Consider the following 22,807-nt stretch of genomic DNA (forward strand, 5'->3'; position numbering starts at 1 on the left):
TGAATGCTTTGGCCTAAAAAGTCATTGCCACTGCAACAGACACAAGATGGTTAGAAAAGAATGGCTGCAAGCACATTTCAAAACCCCAGCTGGTGTTGGTAAATGACATGGTGTTGTGGGTCAGATGGACGTCTAAAAGACTGCTCTCTTTTCTGATGACTCATGATCCCAAGGCGCCCTCATTGTTAAGCCAATGGAGAGGGTGTGTCCTCTGTTTAAATACAGTGTTTCACTGTCAACAATAGAGCAAGCAAACAATAACGCTCGGAGCCATGCAAAGACATTATAACACAAAATATGAGCCTGGCGGCATGCTATAACTGCATGTGTCACAGAGTAGCTCTGCCTGAAGACCAGAAGCCTTGGCCAAGGGTGGGGGGGTTCCATTTTGGATGAGGTAGGCAGTGGTGGAAGAAGTACTCTGATTTCTTACTTAAGAGTAGCTATACCATAATACAGAAATACTCTGTTACAAGTAAAAGTATTCAAACTTTTACTTGAGTAAAAGTACCTCAAAGTAAAACTACCTCAGAATTTTACTCAAGTACAGTATACTAGTAAATGTACGTAGTTACTTTTCAGCACTGGCTATTAGAATCAGAATCATCTTTATTGTCACATCACAGGTTTACAGGTGTAAAACAGTGGGTGAAATTTGTTTTTGTGCAGAAAAGAAAGAAGGGGGGAGGGGAGATGACGACAAGGAAAAAAAAAGATATTTACACATAGAATATCCATCCATACATTATGTACATGAGGTTTAGAAAGAAGGTGCACAGCAGCTGGTCATAACAATAGTGCAAGAAGAGCATCAGTGAGTTGTATGAGATTAAGGTGCAGAGTACAGTAGTTTCCCCATGAAGGAGACCCACATTCCAATCCAGGTAGCACTGGGTCTCATGTGGGATAGGGTAGAGAGTTTCACGGTGGGGGGGGGGCAGGTCAGAGATGTAGCAGAGGGTGAGTGTAGCAGAGTGGCCTTTCCTGAAGACCAGAAGCCTAATATCTCCCTTGGCCTTGGCCAAAGAAAGTTTGCCCTTTGGTTGAGCATTACGTTTGGTTCCCATGCAGGAGACCTGTGTTTAGGTGGTTACACTTGCATATTTAGTAGTGTGTTGGTCTGTTAAAATCATTGAACTTTTCTCTTAAAAATTTCAGTGATCTTTCTTTTCTTTTTCCTCACAGACAAAAACTAAGGATGTCGGGCAAGCATCCACCAAGCAAACAAAGGAGGAGTTTTAGCTTTTCATCTGTCCGCCTCAAAAGTGAGCATTATCCACTAATCTAATCCACTATTATGAAAAAGTCTAATGACAGCACTTGTATATCATTTAACCTATATAAACTAGAATCTATCAAATTTCAGCTCACCGGAAAGATAGCGAGATAGGTGAGGAGACTGGATTTCTAAGACGGAGAGGGTTAAAGTCCTTCTCGTCAGTCCGAGTAACTTCCACAAGAAAAGGTAAAGGCCTTTAATTCTGTTTTAATGACCAGTTCTTCTTTCATATTAACTTCCTTAAGGTCATAGAGTATAATCACAGAGGTCCTTTGGCAAAACTGTCTATTCTGAAGAGCAGGACCCAATGTTTACAGGTTAAACATAGCATGCAAGACCTGATCTCCATCCGTATTCTTCTGTTTAGATAGCATTCTGGATAAAGATGTCCCTGCCCCTAAAGATGAGACCGTCCATAAAGATGACACCGTCCCTAACCCTGCCCCTGTGAGAAAATGTACCTTTGGAGTATGTTTGAAGACTACAGGGAAGTTGGAAGGTAAGACTTGTGTTAGACTTTTCATAGGTCCACTTTTTGCATTTGAGCCTACATTAAGGTAGTAAGGCAGATGCTGCCCAAATACACCAATCTCAAGCAAATCAAGTCCAAAACAGTCCCCAACTAGATACTACATCCAATAATAAACTATTGTTTGAATGAGTCAGGTGGAATTTCTTGTCTACAAGCTCACAATGCATTTTAATACAGCAATGCATTGATATTAAAAAGAAACTTACTTTTGAATTTGTACTTTTGAATACTTAAAGGGATATTTCACTTTCAAAAAAACTTTTGGTCATTATATCGTCTACTCAGGCCTTTGTGAGCCCCCCAGACAGTTTTGAAGTTGCTCGATTCATTATTTAGATATTTGATATTCATTTTATCAGACACGCCCCCTTCCTATACAAACCCATTGTAACTTCAAACTCCATTTTAACCATGTTAGATTCATCAAAAAACACCTGTCCTTGGTTCTGGTGACTCACCCTGCCGTCTAATGCGTGAGGGGGCCATGTCTTTCCGTTAATTATTTTCATTTATTTTATTTTATTTTTTAATTGTATTTAATTTTTTTCATTTTCTAAAAAAAATATTTAAAATAAATGAAAAAAGTAATTGAAAAAACACGGCCCCCTCGCATATTAGGGGGGTGGTATGAGTCACCAGAACCAAGGACAGGTGTTTTCGATGAATCTAACATGGTTAAAATGGAGTTTGAAGTTACAATGCGTTTGTATAGGAAGGGGGCGTGTCTGATAAAATGAATATCAAATATCTAAATAATGAATCAAGCAACTTAAAAACTGTCTGGGGGGCTCACAAAGGCCTGAGTAGACGACATAATGACCAAAGTTTTTTTTTAAAGTGAAATATCCCTTTAAGTATATAAATGTACTTTTGGAGACTTAACTATGTTTTAAACAAAGCAAGTAGCTGGCTACTCTAGTACTTCTATAGCCTACTTTGATTGACTCAAGTAGCTTGCTGGGGTTGAGTACTTTGTCCACCACTGTCTGGTATTGTCTTTACATTAATTTGAGCCTAGCTATAACACCATCAGTGAGTAGGTGGGGGGCTCAGTATCTTGTTCAAGTTCAGTCTCCAACGAAAGATAAGTTAAAAAATAAAATAAAAAGAAGATGATAAACATGATCATGATGCAACATGTTGGATGCAGGCAGGCAGGCAGGGCAGGGTGTGTGCAGTGCAGTGGGACAGCACAGGAGGCGCATGCACTCTGTTTGAACCACCTGATACACCACTGATTTCCAAACCCAAAAGAGAAATTTGTTGTCTCCCCAGGACCCAAGCTAGTAGTGAAACTAGCCGATCTATGTGAGCTTGTAGATCGGCTTTTCTTTTATGGAATTTCTTTGATTTTTATTTTGATTTATTCATGAAATTCTTTAGAAAAACCAATGAATTTGTTCCTAATTCATGATTTTTATTTTTAAAGTTTGGATTTTTTTTTAATGTTTTGAAATAATAATGATCAAAAACAAAATGTAGGAAACAAAAAATAAAGGGGTATTTAGTAGTGACCCATAAAAATGTGTCCGCGACCCACAAATGGGTACCGACCCAGTGTTTGGGAAACAGTGAGCTACACTCACACCACTAAACAACCGAGCAGACACACGGTTGGTTCACGGTGAGCCTGGCTGCAAACAACCCAAGCATGCGGTGCCAGGGGAGAAGATTCTCCTTTCGCTTTCAGCAACCAGCAACTATCATGGATACGATCGTCGACTCTGTTTGCCGATAGAAAGAAAAAAGAACAAGAAAAAACCCACATCGGAGTCAGTTGTCAAGTGTTTTCTCACGTTCTTTAGGGAGCAATGAGTGAAGAGGTCAAAAGACGAAATGGGAAAGGACACGGATTGTCTCATTGGAAGAACAGATGGAGTGAGTAAGAAATAGAAAACGAGTTTTGATTTAAATCAAACTGTTAAAAATGACCGAGGCGACATAGATGAACTTACAATACGAACACTGTTGTGTGCGCACGCACTTAACTTATCATATTTATTTACCCATCTCGTAACTTTAAAAAGTAGGGTTTTCTTCTGTTACGTTACGTGCGATGTCCCACTGCATGCAGAGCCAGCCGAGATCTATTCCCTGGTACTCTATAGGAGTTTGAACCGTTTCAGCTGCGTGAAGTATCAAGTATGAATGGACTGACATTCAGAAGTATAGGCTTGGTTAATGTTTGGTTAGGGTTTGTTTGCATACATAATAATGATGGTGCCTACTGCCTCCTACAGCAGTGGTTCTCAACCTGTGGGTCGGGACTCCCCACATGATTGGGACTCCCAGGGGGGGGGGGGGTGACAGTAAAGGACTTTTAACACATAAAAAAAATACCATTACAACATCAAAAGTAATCAACAAACTATACTATAAAAACTGGTCAAACATTGGTCAAATTGTCAAATAATATAAGAGGCAAAACATTTGAATATAGCAGCTTGTTGATGTGTTATTTTCACAATATTTATCTGGGGGGGTCCCCAGTTCAAATATGATTATTTTGGGGGGGTCACGGCCTGAAAAGGTTGCGAACCACTGGCCTAACAGTACCACCTGTCGCCATAAAGCAGGCCATCCAGATGAAACGCCTCTGGCTGACTGTGGAGCTGTGGTTTTAGGAGACCTGTCCTAACTGCACATATTAGGGCCTGGAATGTGTCTGCTGACATAGAGATGAACCAGGAATACCTGATAAAATAAATACAGTACATGGAACAAGCTGCTAAACGCTTCCCAGACACAGATAGGCCTTCACATACATAGAGCATAGGCTACACTTTATTGGTTAAGTATAGACTACACATGATTTGAACATTTAGCCTAATATTTCTGCAAATGCTAAGAAACCTGGATAGCTAGTCATTTTGGGAATAAACAAGAAGTTTAAATTTAAGTCTGATTTCTTTATATTTTGGAAAAAATAGCCAATTTAAATAGTAAGGTGCCCACACTTCCTATTGTAGCCTTGGATCAAGACTGTCAGAGATTATCTTATAAGAAGTCTTGATCCAAGGCTAGTCAAAGACGAGATTTGACCAGGATTTATCTCGGGGAAATTGGGAAGAATGCAGGTTTGATTGAGCTCCCAATGCTATGCTCAGCTCAACATAGCGGGCTTGCCAAGAGATGTTGGAACATGTTTAGTTGCCTCAGGGCCAAAATCACGCCCAGGCTGCGTTAAAAGCATCACACCCCCACAGTGTAGCATTTGCTGTGCTATAGTAGTTGATGGCATGTAGCCATACACTGTAAGTAGGCTACTGTAGTGGATGCTTGCTTTGATGTAGCCTATATAGTTGTCAAGAGACTATAGACAACTATATAGACAACCCTGCTCTAGACTCTAGAGCAGGGTTTCTCATAGTGGGTGCCATGGTACCTGGGTACGCAAGTCCAGGTTAATGTTTGGAATTTATCAATATCACTTCAATTAAACCACCCTTTATACTTATTACCTACAAGCTCACGACGCGTACTGTAACAACACGTCACAACGTGACGCGTTGTGAGCTTGTAGATCGGCTATTTTTGGTGAAAGTTCTGCCCTGGAATAGGGATGCTGGGGTTCAAGTCGTTAAAAGTGAATTATAAAGTTATTTTCAATCTGTCCTAATGGAAACTTGATCTTCTCTCAAATTTGGTCGTTACATACTGTATCTTAGGGGGAAAGATTAACATATTTATGTACCGTAATGTGATAAATGTAACGTGATATAAATTAACAATGTTATTCAAGGGTGCCGTGGATGAAAAGGTTATTTACAGGGGTGACCTGAGCCAAAGAAGTTTGAGAGCCACTGGTCTAGAGCAGTGGTTCTCCAACTTTTTCATGTCAAGGAACCCCAAGTTAATTTGGCCGCGGACCCCCATCTGATAATATTTTGTGCCAGGAACCCCCCTACATTTTGTGTTAAAATGTTTCCAAATATTTTCAATATCTTTTTTTAAATAGCAGATCTACGGTACAAGCTCACAGCGCATTGCATCGTGAAGCGTTGTGAGCTTTTACATCGGCTAATTTCAAATACATAGGGTTAAAGTGGTTAAACTGATTTTGATGCTATATTATTAACTCACTTTGCTTAGGAGTCCCATGGAATCCCTTCAAGGACCCCTGGGGGTCCCTGGACCCCACTTTGAGAATCACTGGTTTAGGGCAAGTAGCCACTAGCCAGCATAGACTAGTAGCCTGCTGTATTGGATGCTTGGCTTTGATGTAGTTGTCAGACTCTAGTGGAAAATCAAAATGTGGTTTAACCTCACCACGCGACTGCATTTCCTGACTGTGGTGGAAGCAGGGTGCTGCTGCTGACAACAACAAGCAAGACAGAAACTGAACGTTGTGAAAATGCATTGCAGTAATCAGATTGAGTCTGTCAGTTAATGTGCTGCAACATTTACTTTTATCAGATGCCGTAAAGGCAACAAGTAAGGAAATCAACTATGCAAAAGTCTTGCACTGGAGATTGAGAATCGGCTTTATTTGTCACATCGCAGGTTTACAGGTGTAAGGGAGTGGGTGCAATTATTTTTGTGTGTGTGCGTGGTCCATCATTTTGTAGTATTTACATGAGAACAGAGAAGATAGAGGTGCAGAGAGAGCAGAAAGGAAAGAAATAGAACGGTTAAATAGAACAAATAAAGATATATACACACAGATGGTGTATATGCATTAACATTAGCATCATATGCAGGTGTATACATGTTCTTTTAGAAACATTAGCATATGCAAGTGTGTGCATAACGTGCTGCCATGAGGCTGGGTTAAAAAAAGAAGTGGCAGGTGCTGTTTCAAAGACCAGTTTGTGCAAAATGGAAAAAAACACATACAGTATCACACATGGTTTAAAAAAAAATACACCGCAGGAGGATGTTTGCCCCTGAAAGAGGAGCTTTTTTTGCAAGCTATTCAGGTGCGGGCATGGTGGAGTTGAAAAGTGTCTCACTTACAGTATGTTGACAAACCTCACCCACTATACAAACTGTGTAGCTGCGAGCACATTTTGTCCTTCCGCAAATCCGCACTGCTACCATTAAGGTGAGCTAGACTGTAAGTGAAACTTGGCCCATGTCCAATTAATTCACCTGCTCGTGTCCAGTCATGTAGGTTTTGACCTTGATCATTCTTAAATCTAAAGCAAACATGCATCATTATTAGTTATGCATATGTAGATACTAAGCTAAAAGTCTCATAGCCACCAGTTGTATTTAGCTTTTTGCACTCTACCATACCTGACTGAAAATAATCTCTCTGCTCGTGGGTACAATGTAATGAGACCGTGAGCATTGAATATGCTCCATCCTGTCCAGTCAACCACCTGAAGGTGGGTGAAGTGGAGGTGTAATTACAGCTAGTGAATTTACTCTAATGAGCTATAATTTATCTGGCTAGGTCTATAGCACACAGTGTTGACCTCAAATCCCCTCTGAACTCACTCCACTGCATGATTATCATAGTTTTGTATTTCCTTTGCTTTCCTTTCAGTTAGATTTGCTTTTCTTTTAGAGTGGATTGACGCGTTGCAATTTAGTTTATATTGTTTAAACATTTAAAAACAAACAAAAAACAACGCCTAATTTCACATTAGGTAGTACTGGTGTGTTGAAATATTTTTTGTGAAATCGTTTCAATTATTACCGCTACAACATTGTGTTTTGTGAGCCGGATGTCATTGAATGAAAGACTAAGCCGTCTGCTGTCTCCACCCGGAGCACAGCACACCTGCACCAGTTAACTGCTCGCTCCCACGAGATGTACAGTAGAGTTCACTACAGTCATTCTTTCATCCTTTCATCTTTGTTGTAAAAACATGTGATGTAAGTGAAGTAGAGAATAGATAACAAGCTATTCAGATCAGTATGTTTGTAGACAAACGTGTTGGGGGTAGAATGTCTATGGATATTTACACAATATAAAATAAAGTGTTCAGAAGTTTGTCAATCTGTGGATATTTAGATCAAAATAATATTCTAATGCTCAACAATATCATAAGAGTCCTGTTCTTTCATAAATAAGGTTAATGAATAATAATGCTCCAAAATCTACCCGGAAATCTTTTTTTTGGTTGTGGTGATGTTATGTGGTGATCTGTACCAGTGGACGTTTGAGGCTCAGGGCACCCTTGTATGTAACCTTTTCATCCACAGCACCCCTGAATTACATTACTTACATTTATGTCCTATACATTAATAACTACATAAATATGTAAATCTCCCCCCCTAAAATACCGTTTGTCAGGAGGAAAACTTGAGAGAATATGTTTCCATCATTAGGACAGATTGATTATTTTTTTTATACTTGACATTTAACCACTTGAATCACCCCTATTCTGGGGTGAACATTAGTCAAAAATTGAGATTTGGTGTAGATTGAAAAAGAACGCACCAAGTACAGTGCAACTCGGGTCCGTTTTTACTCATTAGGCCTATAGAGGGTCTAAGTGGTCAATTCCAAATATCATCAAAGTATTCTAGAGTGCTATTCTAGAGTGCTATGACTTGCGTCATAGCACTCTAGTGGCACTCTAGTGGCACCCCACTTTGAGAAACCCTGATCTATACTAGCTGGGTTCCCATGTGGGTGAAATTGGCACAGAGTACTTGGAGGCCAGTCTATGATGGGTAAAGCAAATTGCTACCTGTGCATAAACATGTATTGCTTTGTGTAATGGAAGAATACACCAAACTCTAGGGCCTAGGGTAGTCTCTGTTTCTCATTAACCTTAAATGTTCCCTCTTTTGTCCTAGGTGAACAGCCCAAAATCCATACCGATGTCAACGGAAAGGAGGGTAAGTCATTGTCCCATGCGGGCAGTTTAGACTTTAGTGGTGCAGCTGTTTCAAGTTGGGGGCTCAGAATGTAATTAAGTGTTTTTCAAACCAAGGTTTAAAAAAACATTGGTTATCTGAACAGACTTGGCAGCAGCAACTCTAAGTCTAATCTCTATCTTGAATTTTAATCATGGTAGAGCTTTGGTTTTATTGCAAAGATGGAGAAGTCAAATCAAGTCTTTAGTCCGGGATATACAAAGATTATAGTTTGTTTACAAACTCATGTGCTACTTCTCTGTCCCTAAATTGCATGTTAGTAATATAATCCACCTGGGCCACCACACAGTAAAATCCTGTGTTAATTTATCGATTTGTAGCTCTGAGAGTAACTCCATAGAGTTACTCCATAGAGTCAAATTAACTATGTATTTTATTGTGCAGTATATAACTTACTGTATACAGTACAGTAGGTAGGTGCTAAAATAAAGATAATATGAACCAGGTCAGGAAAATGGAGATGACATCATGACACAAGTGTTATGCCTTGAATATACAGGTAATTGTGTCCCCCAATTAAGTTATTTTTGAAGTGAGTTGAATATCCGACATACTGTACACAGTACACACACATGTAGAATGAAAACTATCTATGCAAAGGAGCAGCAGCTCTACTCCGAGTGTCACTGCCAGCCACCCTCCTGAGATAACCTACAGTATTTCGGCCACTTGTATCCGTGATGTAGAAAGAAACTGGACCGTAGGGCCAAACAGGAGGTTTATGGATTACATTACATTACATTACGGTCATTTAGCAGACGCTTTTATCCAAAGCGACTTACAATAAGTGCATTCAACATAGGTAGGCCAGAAAACTACTAATCACCGGAAGTCTTAAGTGCATTCTCTTCTAAAACAAGCAACTAAGAGTATACCTAGCGCTAAGGTAAAAGTGCACCTACCTAGTGTCTTTCAGATGAGACAAATAGGAAAATCAAATGAGAAAGAGCTAAAACCAATAAGTGTTATCAAAATAAACAGGGTCCAATAAAACAAGAGCTCGTACAAATGGATGGATGCAGTGAGAGGACATACAGGTGGCTGGAGTGACCAAGTGAGAACAGTCCAAGAGCTTAGATGCTGACTGTTGAGAACACCTATATCACTGGAAGTTTCGGGAAGATCTGCACTTTGTTATGCCTTTCTTTTCCTATCAATCCCAATCTAAAATGAAGATGATTAAAAGTAAAAATCAGAGGAGCTCAATGGGACAGAGCCTCTCTGGAGTTGCCATGCTATCCATTAAGAAGGCCTGTGTGTACCAGCTAAAAGCCCAGAAAGTGTACTTCTAGGCTATGATGCAAGTAGAGATGCTCTCTATTTATTTATTTGTGTTGCCTAATCAATCATCACACTTGTGACTCTGCAAATTGCAAATGCATATCATTTTCCATAGATAATATTTTAGATGCTATGCATAGCACTCTCTATTTTCTCTCCATTCCTACAAAGAAATAGCCAGTGAAGGAATATGGTGTGAAGCCTTTTCCAACGTGTGGTGTTGACAGTAAATAAGGTCTTCTCTTGAGTGCATTTAAAATGTTTATTTTGATGCAGGATGATGACAGCATAAACAAAAGCCAGGTGTTTAACGGATAATTAAACAACGAACTAGTGACAAGAAACGTGAAAGTTCCTCAGTCAAATTTGTGCTTAAGTTGTAGAAGTGGAGTTCTTGCTTTTAATTACATTTCAAAAGTGCAAATGCATTGCTGTATTAAAATGTGGACATTTTCCAAAGATACACAATTTAGTGTCCAAAAATACAAATTTAAGTACAGATACTCAAACAATGTACAATACTACTCAAGTAAACGTACTTCGTTACTGTCCATCACTGCATGTGACTTATGTCACATGACCGCTTGAACACTTTAAATATTGAACACCTGTCTTCAGTTTCACTTAACACCCTGTGATGAAGACACTCTGAGTCCAAACGCATCTCCATGACTTGATAAAGGATTTTTTAAACAATAATCAGTCCGGCTTTTATCAACTGCCATCCATCCAATACCATGGACTTCCATTATAAGTAAGCTGGACAGTCATTGTCTTTTAATTCTTACTCGACTACTTGCTTCCTTGAAGAGCACCTTATTTTTGGCTTCACTATTGTTCTTAACCTGAGATAGGTGATCGGTCTTTAACTTTTTCTTTTGAACTCTTTCTTAATGTTTACTGAATTCAAAATGTATTTTGCTTAATGTCTTATGTAAAGCACATTGAATTGCCTTGTTGTTGAAATGTGCTACACAAATAAACTTGCCGTGTCATGTTTTGTCTTCACTCTTCACAAAGATGTTTCTGTTGGTCTTCAGTAGTGAAACCTTAGACAATCTCTTGGCCTTTGTTTTCCACTATAGAAACGGCTCCATCCTATGAAGATGGAAGTGGAGAGAGAGGACCTCTCAAGAGGTTCAGTGCCATGTGGTCGTCTTTCCGCAGACGCAGACATGACCGTGAGTACTGCTTCAGAAGACCCCACACTATTTATCTATTACAGTTCGGAGCTTAACCACTGAAGCCCTATTAAAAAGAAATCCCAAACAGCTGATTTACAAACTCACAACACGTTGCATCATGACATGCTGTGAGCTTTTTAGATCTGCTATTTTCAAAAATGTATTCTTGTCAAATCGATTATGTTTTATAACCAATTAAAACGATTAGTTTCATTATCTGTTGCACCCCTAAATCTTTTGAAAACCTCATAAAGTCTTAAAAAAGTTCTGCCTATTATGTAGGGGTGTGCCGATACACTAATTTCACGAAACGATACGATACGATATTGGGCACACAACTTCGATACGATTTCGATACGATACGATACGCACTTTTTTATTATGAAAATATATGGGGGAGAAAAAAAGCAAATGCAAACAAATATTTCTGTTTTTGCATTATTCAGACATGCAAACTTGTAGCTTTTCAGCTACAATAGCCGTTTTGAATCCAAATAGGGCAATAGTGTGACACCTGACCCGAAAAAAACAACATGTTGTCACCCTTTTCACCTCGGGGCTGTTTGCATGACTGATTATTATTATTGTAAAAAAATAATATATATATATATATATATTTTTTTTTTTAAATAATATTTCTTTCTTCCCAAAACGATACATATCGTCACGAGAACGTATCGCGATATATCGCGGGACGATATATCGGCACACCCCTACTATTATGACATGCCCAAAATGGGGACACCAGATTGAAAGTGGTATGGTTAATATCGGCTTACTGCACTTTTTCTAGATGTGTAATTAGATTTGTGTAAATTCAGTAATATGTTTCACTCAGGCAGCAAACACATCAATCACATGTTTTTTACAAACACCACCTGTGCAACAGATTGAGGAGGTGGTCATTAGCCTAAGTGTGACTGTTTTGGTTGTATGTGTAGTACCATAGCAATCAGATGAGCTAAACCGACTACAGCTGTGTGTGTGTGAGAGAGATAGTGCGAGAGAAATGAATAGATGTGTGTGTATATACATACATACTCATGCAGGAATGTACAAATAGTTGGCTGCCTAAAAATATGTGAATAAGTGACTTCATGTGTTAGTATTGTGCAACACAAAATTATCCCATATAAAAAGTGGGTGAGAGTGCAGTGCTTGTGTTTGGTTAGATGTACAGTACCACAAGTTAACCTACCAAAAACATAAACCATGGGTGTGACAGGAAGTTAACTAAACTTAACGGTTTGAGGAAGAAAAAAAACCAATAAACAAAAACTCAAGTCTAATCATCACGGCATAGTCACAATCCCTTATATGGCTTTGACTGTATTATGTGGTGCAATAGCCTTGCCTTAAAGGCAAATATGCATATTCTTAGTGCCCTGCATTTTAATGCAGCAGAGACTAAGAGTTAGAATCCAACTCGGTCGCAGACTATCAACAAAATGAGTTAAAGGCTTAAGTGAATGGAGGAAAGACATTAGTCTATACCTGTGGTTCTCAAAGTAGGGATTAGGGACCATCAGGGTTCCTTTTTAGGGCGTTCCAAATGGACCCTTACAGGTCTGTAACTCTGAGAGTGGAACCAAATGGACTCATAATGGTCCATTTGGTTCCACTTGTACACTCTCAAAGTTATGAGGGTACTTCAAATCAAAATGTTTGAGAGCCACTGTATATACTATTAGATTTCTACAAACATTTTGAAAATGGCTGATCTACAAGCTCACAATGTGCCCGTTGCGATACATTATGAGGTTGTAGAGCTGCTATTTTGACTTTAAAAAAAGTTTTTTAATTGTAATCGAGGCGAAAGTTTGAAATAATCGTGATATTGATTGATTTGTCATATCACCCAGCCCTAGTATGATCTGTTGCTGTGTGTGTGTGTGTGTGTGCGTGCTTGTGTGTTGTGTGTGTGTGTGTGTGTGTAGCACTGAAAGATCTAGCCGCTGCACCCCCAGAAGCACACAGCACACGTGAGCCGTGCTATGCCAGTGGCCAGTACTTCTTTGAGTATCTGGTGGTGGTCAGCCTGAAGAAGTCCAAGGAAGGAAACTATGAACCCCAGATCACCTACCAGTTCCCCAAGGTGAGTTTGATAGCAGGTCCAAACATAATTCAAATTAACCACTTAAATTAACCTTATATACTTAAATTAACCGTATATACTTTGTTGTATGTGTCAACTAGCAAAAACAGCCGAACTACAAGCTCGCAATGCATTGTGAGTTAGTAGATGGGCTTCTTTCCATTTTTATTATGACATACACAGAATAGGGACAATAGGGTTCATGTGATTAAATTACTTTTCTAATGTTTTAACCTTTTGATTTGATCACAGCCACATTTAACTATTTGCTTGTTTGTTGTTAACAAATCTTGGTTTCAATTGAAATTTTGGTTTGATCTTGAATTTACTAAACTGGTTGCATTTACATTGTGAAATAGACACTCGCCTCGGGTTAATTCATGATCAGGATTTGCTAACTTCAGAACTAGTTTTCCTAACCTCTGACAACAGCTGATGGTTACAAAGGAAGCTGTTGCAAGAAAGCCTGAAGCAACTGGTGAAACATGGAGAGGAAATGGGTTGATGGATTTTAAAGAACACATACAGTATTGTTTGTCTTTCTGTCAGAGGGATGCGATGTTGAGGTTCCAGAAGGAGGAGGAAGAGAAGACACTCACGGCGATCACTCTGTTTTGTTTTCCTGAGGGCATCAACTGGGCTCCGTTGACAGAATACCACAGGTATCTCAGCTCTCCAGCCTGATTTGGGGTTTACACAGAAAGCATTTCATGAGCGGAGAAGCCCTTGGATATCTTGTCCTGAGCGCTCGCATGCAGCCTTTATTGTTCCTAGCAACGTTCAAACCTATCAAGCATTGCTGTGCTTGAACGTTTTGTCATCTGCGTTATTAGCTCAAATAGCTTAGCTGAAACAACGTAAACATGGACTTCTATGGTTGTGGTAACGATTCAATGCCTGGTCGTAAATTACCTGGTTGTCACACACAATCAGGAGAATCGCCCAGGGAGCTCTGCCTTCTTTACCATAGAAACGCATGGCAGACGGGCGCTGCCAGCTCAAAAAATGCTTTCTGTGGACACAGCCTCTTATACATTGTCATACGGCAGTGTTGCACGCCGAAAATAGCCGATCTACAAGCTCACATTGCATCACATCGTGGTGTGTTGTGAGCTTGTAGATCGGCTATTTTTGACCTCACGCCTTTGCACATGCACCCCAAACGTGTGTCAGAGATTAATTCAAATCCCTTGTTTGCTCTTCTTCCAGCGAAACCTTCTCATTTGTACTGACTGACGTGGATGGGAGCAGAAAGAATGGATACTGCAGGAGATTACTGGTCAGTTTTATCCACAAGCCGCCTGTTCAAGCAAATTTTAAGTGAACTCTTTGAATTGTCACAAAGGAACATTAAATGCAAAATAGTTGCATTTCCTTCGACTGGGTAAACCATAGTATGATTAGTCCTATTTGATCCTGTGGGGATCAGCTTCACCCAGCTGATTGCTGCTAAAGTGGTCAGGCTTGAGCGCAGGGGGGAGCAGTTAGGGGTTAAGTGTCTTGCTCAGGGACACCTCGACACATTGCCGAATCAAACCTGGGACCATCTGTTTCCCAGGAGGTTTCCTAGGAGGCCTCTCTATCCCATTCAGCTATGGCCACTGATTTATGGCCACTGATTTTACGTGTGGCTCTGCAAGTGTGTGTGCGCAGAGCGAATCTTTTTTCTTTTTTTTCCAAAGGGCGCTGTCTTAGTTTTCCTACTGCAAGATTCAAATTGAATGTAGTGATTTAGGATTCTACATTTATGATTAGTTTCTCTTTTCCCACTCCAGCCCAATGGGAATGGAGCACGTCCACCAGAAGCGTACTGCATTATCAGCAAACTGGCCTGTTTTGGCCTTTTCTCCAAGGTAAGTCCTTAAGTAAAGAATTTACAGTTAAGTTTACAGTCTTACACAAACAGAAGCCTTTTTTTCCCCCCCCAAAGACAATTGTCTTGGCTGGCGTCGGCAGTCATTGGTATTTAATCAAACAATGCTATATATGTGCTTTTATGTCAGATCTTTGATGAGGTTGAGAAAAGGCGACAGATCTCCATGGCGATGATCTACCCGTTCATGCAGAAGCTGAGGGAGTCTCCGTTCCCCGCCCCAGGAAACACGGTGGAGATTAAGAGCTTTATCCCAGAGTCTGGCACTGAGGTGAGAATAGCATTACTCTTCCAGCCTCTCTGATCTTAAACATGTTAAAAATGTAGACTTCCAATACTTTTTTGTATTCACCTTTCAGCCTAATGCTGTGTACGAAGCGAAAAAATACATAAGGCCCGGGGTAAAAAAAACAACTGGCCAATGGAAATAATTCGTTTTCCGGAATTTGTTGGTCGTTGTGTATTAGTACTTGCAGTTCACGCCAGCTAAACTTGGATTGTAGAGTTTGTAGCAGCTACAAACGTCAGGCGTCGCTTTCTATTTTCATGTCGCTGGCTTTCATTGAAAATGAATGGTAGCCTGTTGCTTTGTAGCTGCCAGTGTGAACGCTGCGCTGCATGAGGGCTGAAAGGGTTGGCCAGTCCTCTTGTAACTGTCATTACTCCGGGAACCAGCCAAGCTGCCGTAAGAAAAGAGTTCATACAGAGAAAGGGTTGAAGGAATCTGTGACTCAGTCAGGACAAGAAAGAAAGAAAGCCATGAATACAGTATCAGGCAGTCGTTTTGTGCAGGGGTAAAAAAAAGACTCATGTAAAGTCACAAACTCGTGTTGTGAATAAAATGTAAAAAGTATGGGGAATGTGGTGTTTAACCACTAACTATACTTCAGGTATGCGAAAAATAACCGAGAGAGATTTGAGAAATATAGGGATACCAGGGTGAAAGTTGTTATACATGAACACATTGTGCTCATTTTAGGGTGAACTCTTGAGTCTTTCCCACAGACAACGCACCCCCACTTCCCTGACATAATGCCTCAGGTACACAGCTCAGTGGTTCCGTATGAATGGCTGAGACGGCACAGCTCAGCCCAGTGAGCACCTTGGAAGTGTGTGTTCAGTGCAGGTGTGTGTTACAGTTACAGTGTAAGGTTTTTGTCTGGGCCTGCCCTGGCTTCTTTACCTTAACTTCTCCCCCTCCAGTCAAACTATTACCTATTCTAGCATGTGACATTCCAGCCTTCTGCTCTGTTGCACAGTCAAACCCAGTGTAATGCAGTGGTTCTCAAAGTGGGGTCCATGTAGGGGTTCCAGGGTGTCCCCAGCAAAATGTATTTTAATATAACATAACATTTTCACCTTATTTTATACTTGGGCTATTCAAATAATTTGAATAATGCCGAAACATCTAAATACAAATCTTCTCTTATGGGGGTCTCTGCTCCTGGCACAAAATCTTTTCAGATGGGGGTCTGTGACTAAATACATTTTTTACATGAAAACGTTTGAGAACCACTGGTGTAATGACATCATACATTATTTATGCTTTAGTCATAGAAACTTTACATCTATATGTATTATGTAAAGCTAAGAAGGCTCAAGTTACATGTACAGGAACACTACAAACAGCCAATCAGAAAGTAGCACATGGGTCACTGGGTCAGAGGAGCGTTAGTTTTCAGTGTTATTGTAATCCAAAGAGGGAATGCCAGTGTAAAGAAGAGTATAACAAAGAAGGAGGGGTAGAACTTTTTTTTTTTTCAGCTCTTGGGGTAAACAGATGAGCAGAAAGACTCTTCTTGTCCATGAATAGTCCCTTTGTCCGTGCTTTCTCTAAAGGTGGGCACAATGACATGAGCTGAGCAAACGCTGGCTTCAGTTAATGTGGGCCATCTACAATGCTTGCCCCTGAAGCCACCAGGTTGGCTATTTTTCTTCTTTTTTCCTTTAAACTCCAAGACCATTTCAAAACAAAATGAGGTTTGGGGTGCATAATGGTGTCGCTATCCTTTTCAGTTAAAGGAGCACTTCACCCATTTTCATCCTATCTTCATATAATTGGTCCTCACTAATGCTCATTGTAAGATGGCACCATTTCTGTCTATTCTATAGTCTGTGTACAGTTCAGAAACCTGACTACCAGTGACATAATCGGTGGCCAGATTTGGTCATTTCAAACAAGATTTCAAACTTTTCAAACAATTTTTTTTTAAATATCTTTCATTGTTTCACCTGCCTACCACTGTCATTGTAGGCAGGTTTCTGAACTGTCCATAGCCCAGCAATGATACTGTATACAGACTGAGTAGACAGAAGTGGTGCCATCTGATAACGATAATTATTAAGTGCTCCTTTAAGATGATAACATTGATGTTTGATGGCCATTTTAGTGTTTAGGGATACATGGGGGAGGCTTCAAACAAACTGTGTGAATCATTTCTTCAGAAGGTGTGGCCCTTTTTTGTATTAGTAATAGAAAGGAGAGACTTACAAGTGGAATGTTTTGTTGTGAGCCGGGCTGACTCAGCGTTGACAGGTCAATAAAATATCGTTGCTGTCGGCTGGAAACCTTGTTTGTCCAAAACAGTTACTTTTCAGGAAATGTAAAAAAAGATGACCTGTGTTCCAAAGCATGATTATTATTTAGTTGTTTAGTTTGACGATTGTCATACAAATACTGTAATTGTGATTAACGATTCAATTGTGTTTTTGGCATTGAATACTATTTCTTATTTCTGTTTGCCTTTTAGGATTCATAATAAAAAATTGCACAGGGCATATATGACTAAACTTAAATACACAAAGAAATTACTGACATATTTAATAATTTTATACTTTAAATATTTTTTTTGTTAAATAGCGGAAAAGGCTGCTATTTAAAAAGCTTTTTGTGACACGTTGTAAGCTTGAGGATCCGCTGTGTCCGCAATGTTTTGAAAATGTGTGAAACATTTTCAACATGGAAACGATTATGCAAAATAATTGCAATTGGGCTATTAGGTAATAATTGTGACAGGCCTACTTCTGTGATGACATGTGACTCGGGGTAGTGACAGGCCTACTGCTGTGATGACATGTGACTCAGGGTATCCATCATCTCTCTGCACTTAGATCATCAGGCTGACGCGTCCGCTGGACTCCTGGCTGGAGCACGTCAGCTTCGACACGCTCTTCCGCTGTCTGACTGACGAGGAGGTGATGGTGGTGTTTGGTGCTGTTGTCCTGGAGAGACGGATCGTCTTCATCGCTGAGGAGCTGGGGTATTAAGAATGCAATCACCCATACAGTCACACAACACAGATAGAGTTCCTCATGGATACTTAACCCTATGTAACTGTGTAAGCCCTGCCCAAGGCAAAGTCCATCAACCGGCTTATATGTCATTAATACAGTGTGAAGAGCTGAGACAAATAATCCCCTTGACAAACATTTTCATGTTTTTCAAGGGCCCTGAAATTGGGGCCGTGGACCCCCATCTGAAAAGAATTTATGCCAGAGACTCCCAGGAGAGAATATTTTTGTTAAAATGTTCTAAATTATTCCCAAATCTTCACATTCTTTGAAGATTTTGACCTGGTAGATCAGCTATTTTTGATTAGCCAAAGTATAAAATAGGGTTAAAGTGGTTACGCCGATTTTGACTGGGGACCTCTCCTGGAACCCCTTCAAGGACTCCCGGGGGTCCCTGGACCCCACTTAAAGAACCACTGATCTACTGTACTATAAATTTGGTTGAGGTTTTTGGGAAGGAGCACGTTCGATCAATCAAGCAAAAAAAAAGTACTTGCTGTTGTTAGGATATCCAAAGCAAACGTTACTTGCAGTTGTCAACAACAGCAGTGCGAGTTTCCTAGATTGATCATACATTATTCTATCAGTTACTATGTTGCGAAACAGACTTTTTGTGACCATGAGTCATGACCTTTGAGCCCCATCGCCGTACACGTCCAGCACTGTCAACAAATGTAAATAACAAACTTGTGCTTCTAATTTCCATGTAACCAAATCCACATTCCTTCGAATTTTCACTGGGTGACACAATTATAAATTAAGCGTAGGCCTAGGCCAGCAGAGGTCTTCAATGTTTTTCAAGCCAAGGACCCCTTAGCTGAGAGAGAGACCCCCACTACATGTATTGTGTAAAATTGTGTTGCATATCAAACTCCATCCATACAACTTAACAAGAGCCTTTCAAAGCTAGTTCACCACTGTTGGAAGGTTTTTCTTTGATGTAACTAGGGTTGCCCTCAGGTGATGCTGCACCTGGATGGTTTCATAGACTTATTTGACAGCACTATTATCAGTGTTAATTAAATGTCTTTGTTTACAAATATCTTTGCTAATAATATGCTGGATTCATGTTAAAGTATACTTTCAGACATTTACTAGCCTATATTTACAATTATAAATAGTAATAATTATAATATGAGATGATTTCATATATTTTAGACAGCAAGGCATTTTTAAGTTGTCTAGCGTACAAACAGCAAAACGACGAGCACCTCTTACTTTTGGTTTCTTTATTTACTTTCTCCTGCTGTGCGCTTTCATGCATCTGTAATGGATGCACATGTATGTCAACATCACTTGGCAGTTGTAAAACTCGTAGTGGTGTTGCAAACTTTTACTTTTTTTTTACTAATTATCTGTGGAAAGAGACATTGTTCATGAGGAAGAAGCCTTGGTGTGCCTGACATCACTCTGTTGGTCTCTTTTGCAATTTGGCCGGGGCAGATAGGCCTGTCAAGCATGGAGAGAGATAATTAGTGGCATTAATTACATGCACGCCTTAATGCAAATTGTAACGGTTACAGACTATTACATTTTAATGTCATTAATATTGTCTTGGCATGTAGCCTATTTAAATACCTATAAACGCATTTACCCTTTAGACTCATTACTACTTATTACTGCTCCTAATAGTAAATGCAGAGGGAAGTTTTCACGTATATGCAAATGTACAGTGATGAAAATACACCAAAGGAGTGGGGATTATTATTATTAGTAGTAGAATAACAAACAAGCAAAGATAGTAATAGCAATCTTAGAGGAAGGGTTGTCTGAACCTTGTCTGAAGGGTGGCTGTCTTGAATTCCCCTCCTGTTAACTGATTTCTGTCCATTTGTCTCTCTGCAGCACCTTATCGCAGGTCATTCATGCAATGACGGCGCTCCTTTATCCATTCACCTGGCAGCACACCTACATCTCCATTGTTCCACAGATCCTCATCGATGTGGTCTCAGCCCCAACCCCATACGTGCTGGGTGTCGAGAAACGCTTGCTGGATCTGGTCACCGACCAAAGTGCTGATGTGAGTTACTGTACCCCCAACAGTCCTTCATGTGGAAGTCCCAGCAATGGATCAGCCACATGTATGGCGTGTATGGCAGCCCTGACAGCTTGACAGGTGGCTTAGAGCACTGGTTCTGTAACATTTTCATGTCAAGGACCCTGTAATTTACATGAATTTGGTAAAACTGCAACCCCATCAAGGATTGTCTCATATTGTACTTGGTTTGTTTTTCAATATATTTTCAGTTAATTGCCCTTTCCTAACCCTGACAGTCCTTGGTGTAGCATTTGTGGATTAATAATAGAGTACCCTTAACCTGTCCTGTATCCAGTCATTGAAACTAACAGTAATGAACTTATCCATGCATTTCTTCTTCCACAGTTACTTGTGGTGGACTTGTCTGAAAATAGGCAGGAGACGTTCCTCTTTTCTGTAAGTTTAACAAGTCCGTATTGATGCTTTGTTTGTTTCAAAGGAAATATTCTACACAATGGGAGAGTTTGAGTGTCTTATGTAAACAAAATGTTTTAGTTGCAGTATATTTTGTTATAGTTTGAAACTTACACTCCCTGTCAAGTGTTAATGTGAAACCCCTTTGTTTCCAGATTGGTGATGAGAGGGATATTCTGCCCCCTAAGCTCCAAGACGAGATATTACAGGCATTAAAACAGAGAAAAGAAAACCCTAGTGAGTAAACTGGGCTTGAAGTCAAACTCGGCAAATGTTTACATTGTTGTACTAGATAGAGCAAACAGAGTTCTTTGGATTCTCAAAGTAGGGTCTGGAGACCCACAGGGGTCCTTGGGGGGGGTTCCAGGGGGTCCCCAGCTAAATTAGTTTAACCACTTCAACCCTACATATATCAAGCTCACAATGCTGAGCTTGTAACAAACAAAACGTTTTACATTTTAACACAAATCTTGTATGCGGGACCCTGGCACAAAATATTCCCCAATATTACCATTGGCATTACAAAATGATGAACACAGAACGTGTGTGACTTTCCTTTCAGCTGTGGAAGAGTTGAACAGGATTGTCTCCGAAGCCTTCCTGCAATTCTTTGTGAAAACGGTCGGCCATTACGCCTCATATGTGAAGCGCGGCGCGGCGGATGCCAGCGGGGTGTTTGAGAAGAGGAGCTTCTACAAGGCCATCGACTCCAAGACCACACGGCACTTTGTGAAGAAGTTCATGATGACGCAGATGTTTGACCTCTTCATCCAGGAGGTGGAGCAGAGGCACACAGGGATGCACCAAGGTGAGAGCTTGCCTAGGGCTGGAACTATCCTTACTAATATACTCGTATGCTTAGAAATTCTTCTTCTCTTTTTGCCCCTCTTTCTATCCAATTTAGTCGTTATACCAATTATTTCCTCCCCACACACCATTTAACCATGCAAATAGTAATCGGATATTGGCCAAAATATCTGTCTGTTATCCCTATAACAGTGGTTTTTTTTGTTTATAGTTAGGCTATGTTATATTTTGTGAGCTTGTAGATCACCCCAAATTGGGATGCCAGGGTTTAAAGTGGTTACCTTCACAAGGTTAACATTCTAGGTAATGTGTGGGATTGTGTGACCATTTAGACTGACCTTTCCCATTCTTTTTTTTTTTCAGGAATATTTCACAAAAAGATTGTTGAATACCAGGAAAAGAAACAACAGAAAAAGCCAAAGAAACACTAATTACTTTGGGAAACACACTGTCTGTATAAGTGACCACTATTTGTATATAAGGGATTAAGATGTGAATTTAAAGGTTTAGAGTACAAATTTGTATGTTCAGTGCGATGTAAATAATGTGTTTTAATTAATGTTACTGTAGCATTGTTCTAGTTTCTTTAAATGTTGCTGCTACTGTATGAGGCATACGGGACGTTCCAGAAGTCTGGAATCATAGGAACATTCATCACACTCCTTCCAGAATGTATTTGACACAGCATAGTCAGACTGACTGTCAGTGGTGGAAGAAGTAAAGTACTCCATTACAAGAACCCTGTATTAAAACTTCAACTTGAGTAAAAGTAGCTCAAAATTGTACTTAAGTAAATTTACTTTCCATCACTGACAGCAGTCAAATGGCCTGTGGTCACTGCTGTAGATAGATCGTTTTGAATTGTCACAGAATAAGGGGATTCAAGAGAAGGGATCTGCACAGTAAAAATCCTCAGTGTTCATTTAACTCACTGGTTCCGTTTATACACTGTCAGAGTTAACACTGGTGATTGTACTGTGCGGGAGCCAACCTGTTTTTGACATGCATCATCCAGTCCTATGATTCCAGAGCTTTTGGAAACCCCTGTGTTGATGACATTCAAAGGTCCGAGGCTTTTTTTAGTTTTCAATTTCACTGCTGGTTCTCTTCCTGTGGCCAAGTCGCTGTCAATATGACAGGCGGAAAAATCATTTCAAATAAAGACTAGTTAATTTTCAA

General features: G+C 40.0%; 1 protein-coding gene across 2 annotated transcripts in view; it reads left to right on the top strand.

Moving 5' to 3' along the window:
* Positions 1 to 22,807, top strand: part of LOC308096234 (DENN domain-containing protein 2D-like) — a 26,431-nt gene extending 3,624 nt beyond the window's left edge. The window contains exons 2-17 of one of the 2 annotated variants that reach the window (XM_080443582.1): positions 1,186 to 1,265; positions 1,367 to 1,465; positions 1,647 to 1,778; positions 8,565 to 8,606; positions 11,012 to 11,107; positions 13,048 to 13,205; positions 13,755 to 13,867; positions 14,415 to 14,484; positions 14,981 to 15,058; positions 15,209 to 15,349; positions 18,190 to 18,338; positions 20,215 to 20,389; positions 20,753 to 20,803; positions 20,977 to 21,058; positions 21,384 to 21,629; positions 21,992 to 22,807. In XM_080443582.1, coding sequence (XP_080299708.1) covers positions 1,199 to 1,265; positions 1,367 to 1,465; positions 1,647 to 1,778; positions 8,565 to 8,606; positions 11,012 to 11,107; positions 13,048 to 13,205; positions 13,755 to 13,867; positions 14,415 to 14,484; positions 14,981 to 15,058; positions 15,209 to 15,349; positions 18,190 to 18,338; positions 20,215 to 20,389; positions 20,753 to 20,803; positions 20,977 to 21,058; positions 21,384 to 21,629; positions 21,992 to 22,059 — 1,767 coding nt within the window. In that variant the 5' untranslated portion in view covers positions 1,186 to 1,198 and the 3' untranslated portion in view covers positions 22,060 to 22,807. Of the gene's footprint in view, positions 1 to 1,185; positions 1,266 to 1,366; positions 1,466 to 1,646; positions 1,779 to 3,396; positions 3,690 to 8,564; positions 8,607 to 11,011; positions 11,108 to 13,047; positions 13,206 to 13,754; positions 13,868 to 14,414; positions 14,485 to 14,980; positions 15,059 to 15,208; positions 15,350 to 18,189; positions 18,339 to 20,214; positions 20,390 to 20,752; positions 20,804 to 20,976; positions 21,059 to 21,383; positions 21,630 to 21,991 lie in introns of those variants that run through there. The other variant, XM_080443583.1, reaches the window with a different exon arrangement.

Source organism: Gymnoscopelus braueri, assembly GCF_963280865.1.
Source record: "Gymnoscopelus braueri genome assembly, chromosome: 12".
NCBI lineage: Eukaryota > Metazoa > Chordata > Actinopteri > Myctophiformes > Myctophidae > Gymnoscopelus > Gymnoscopelus braueri.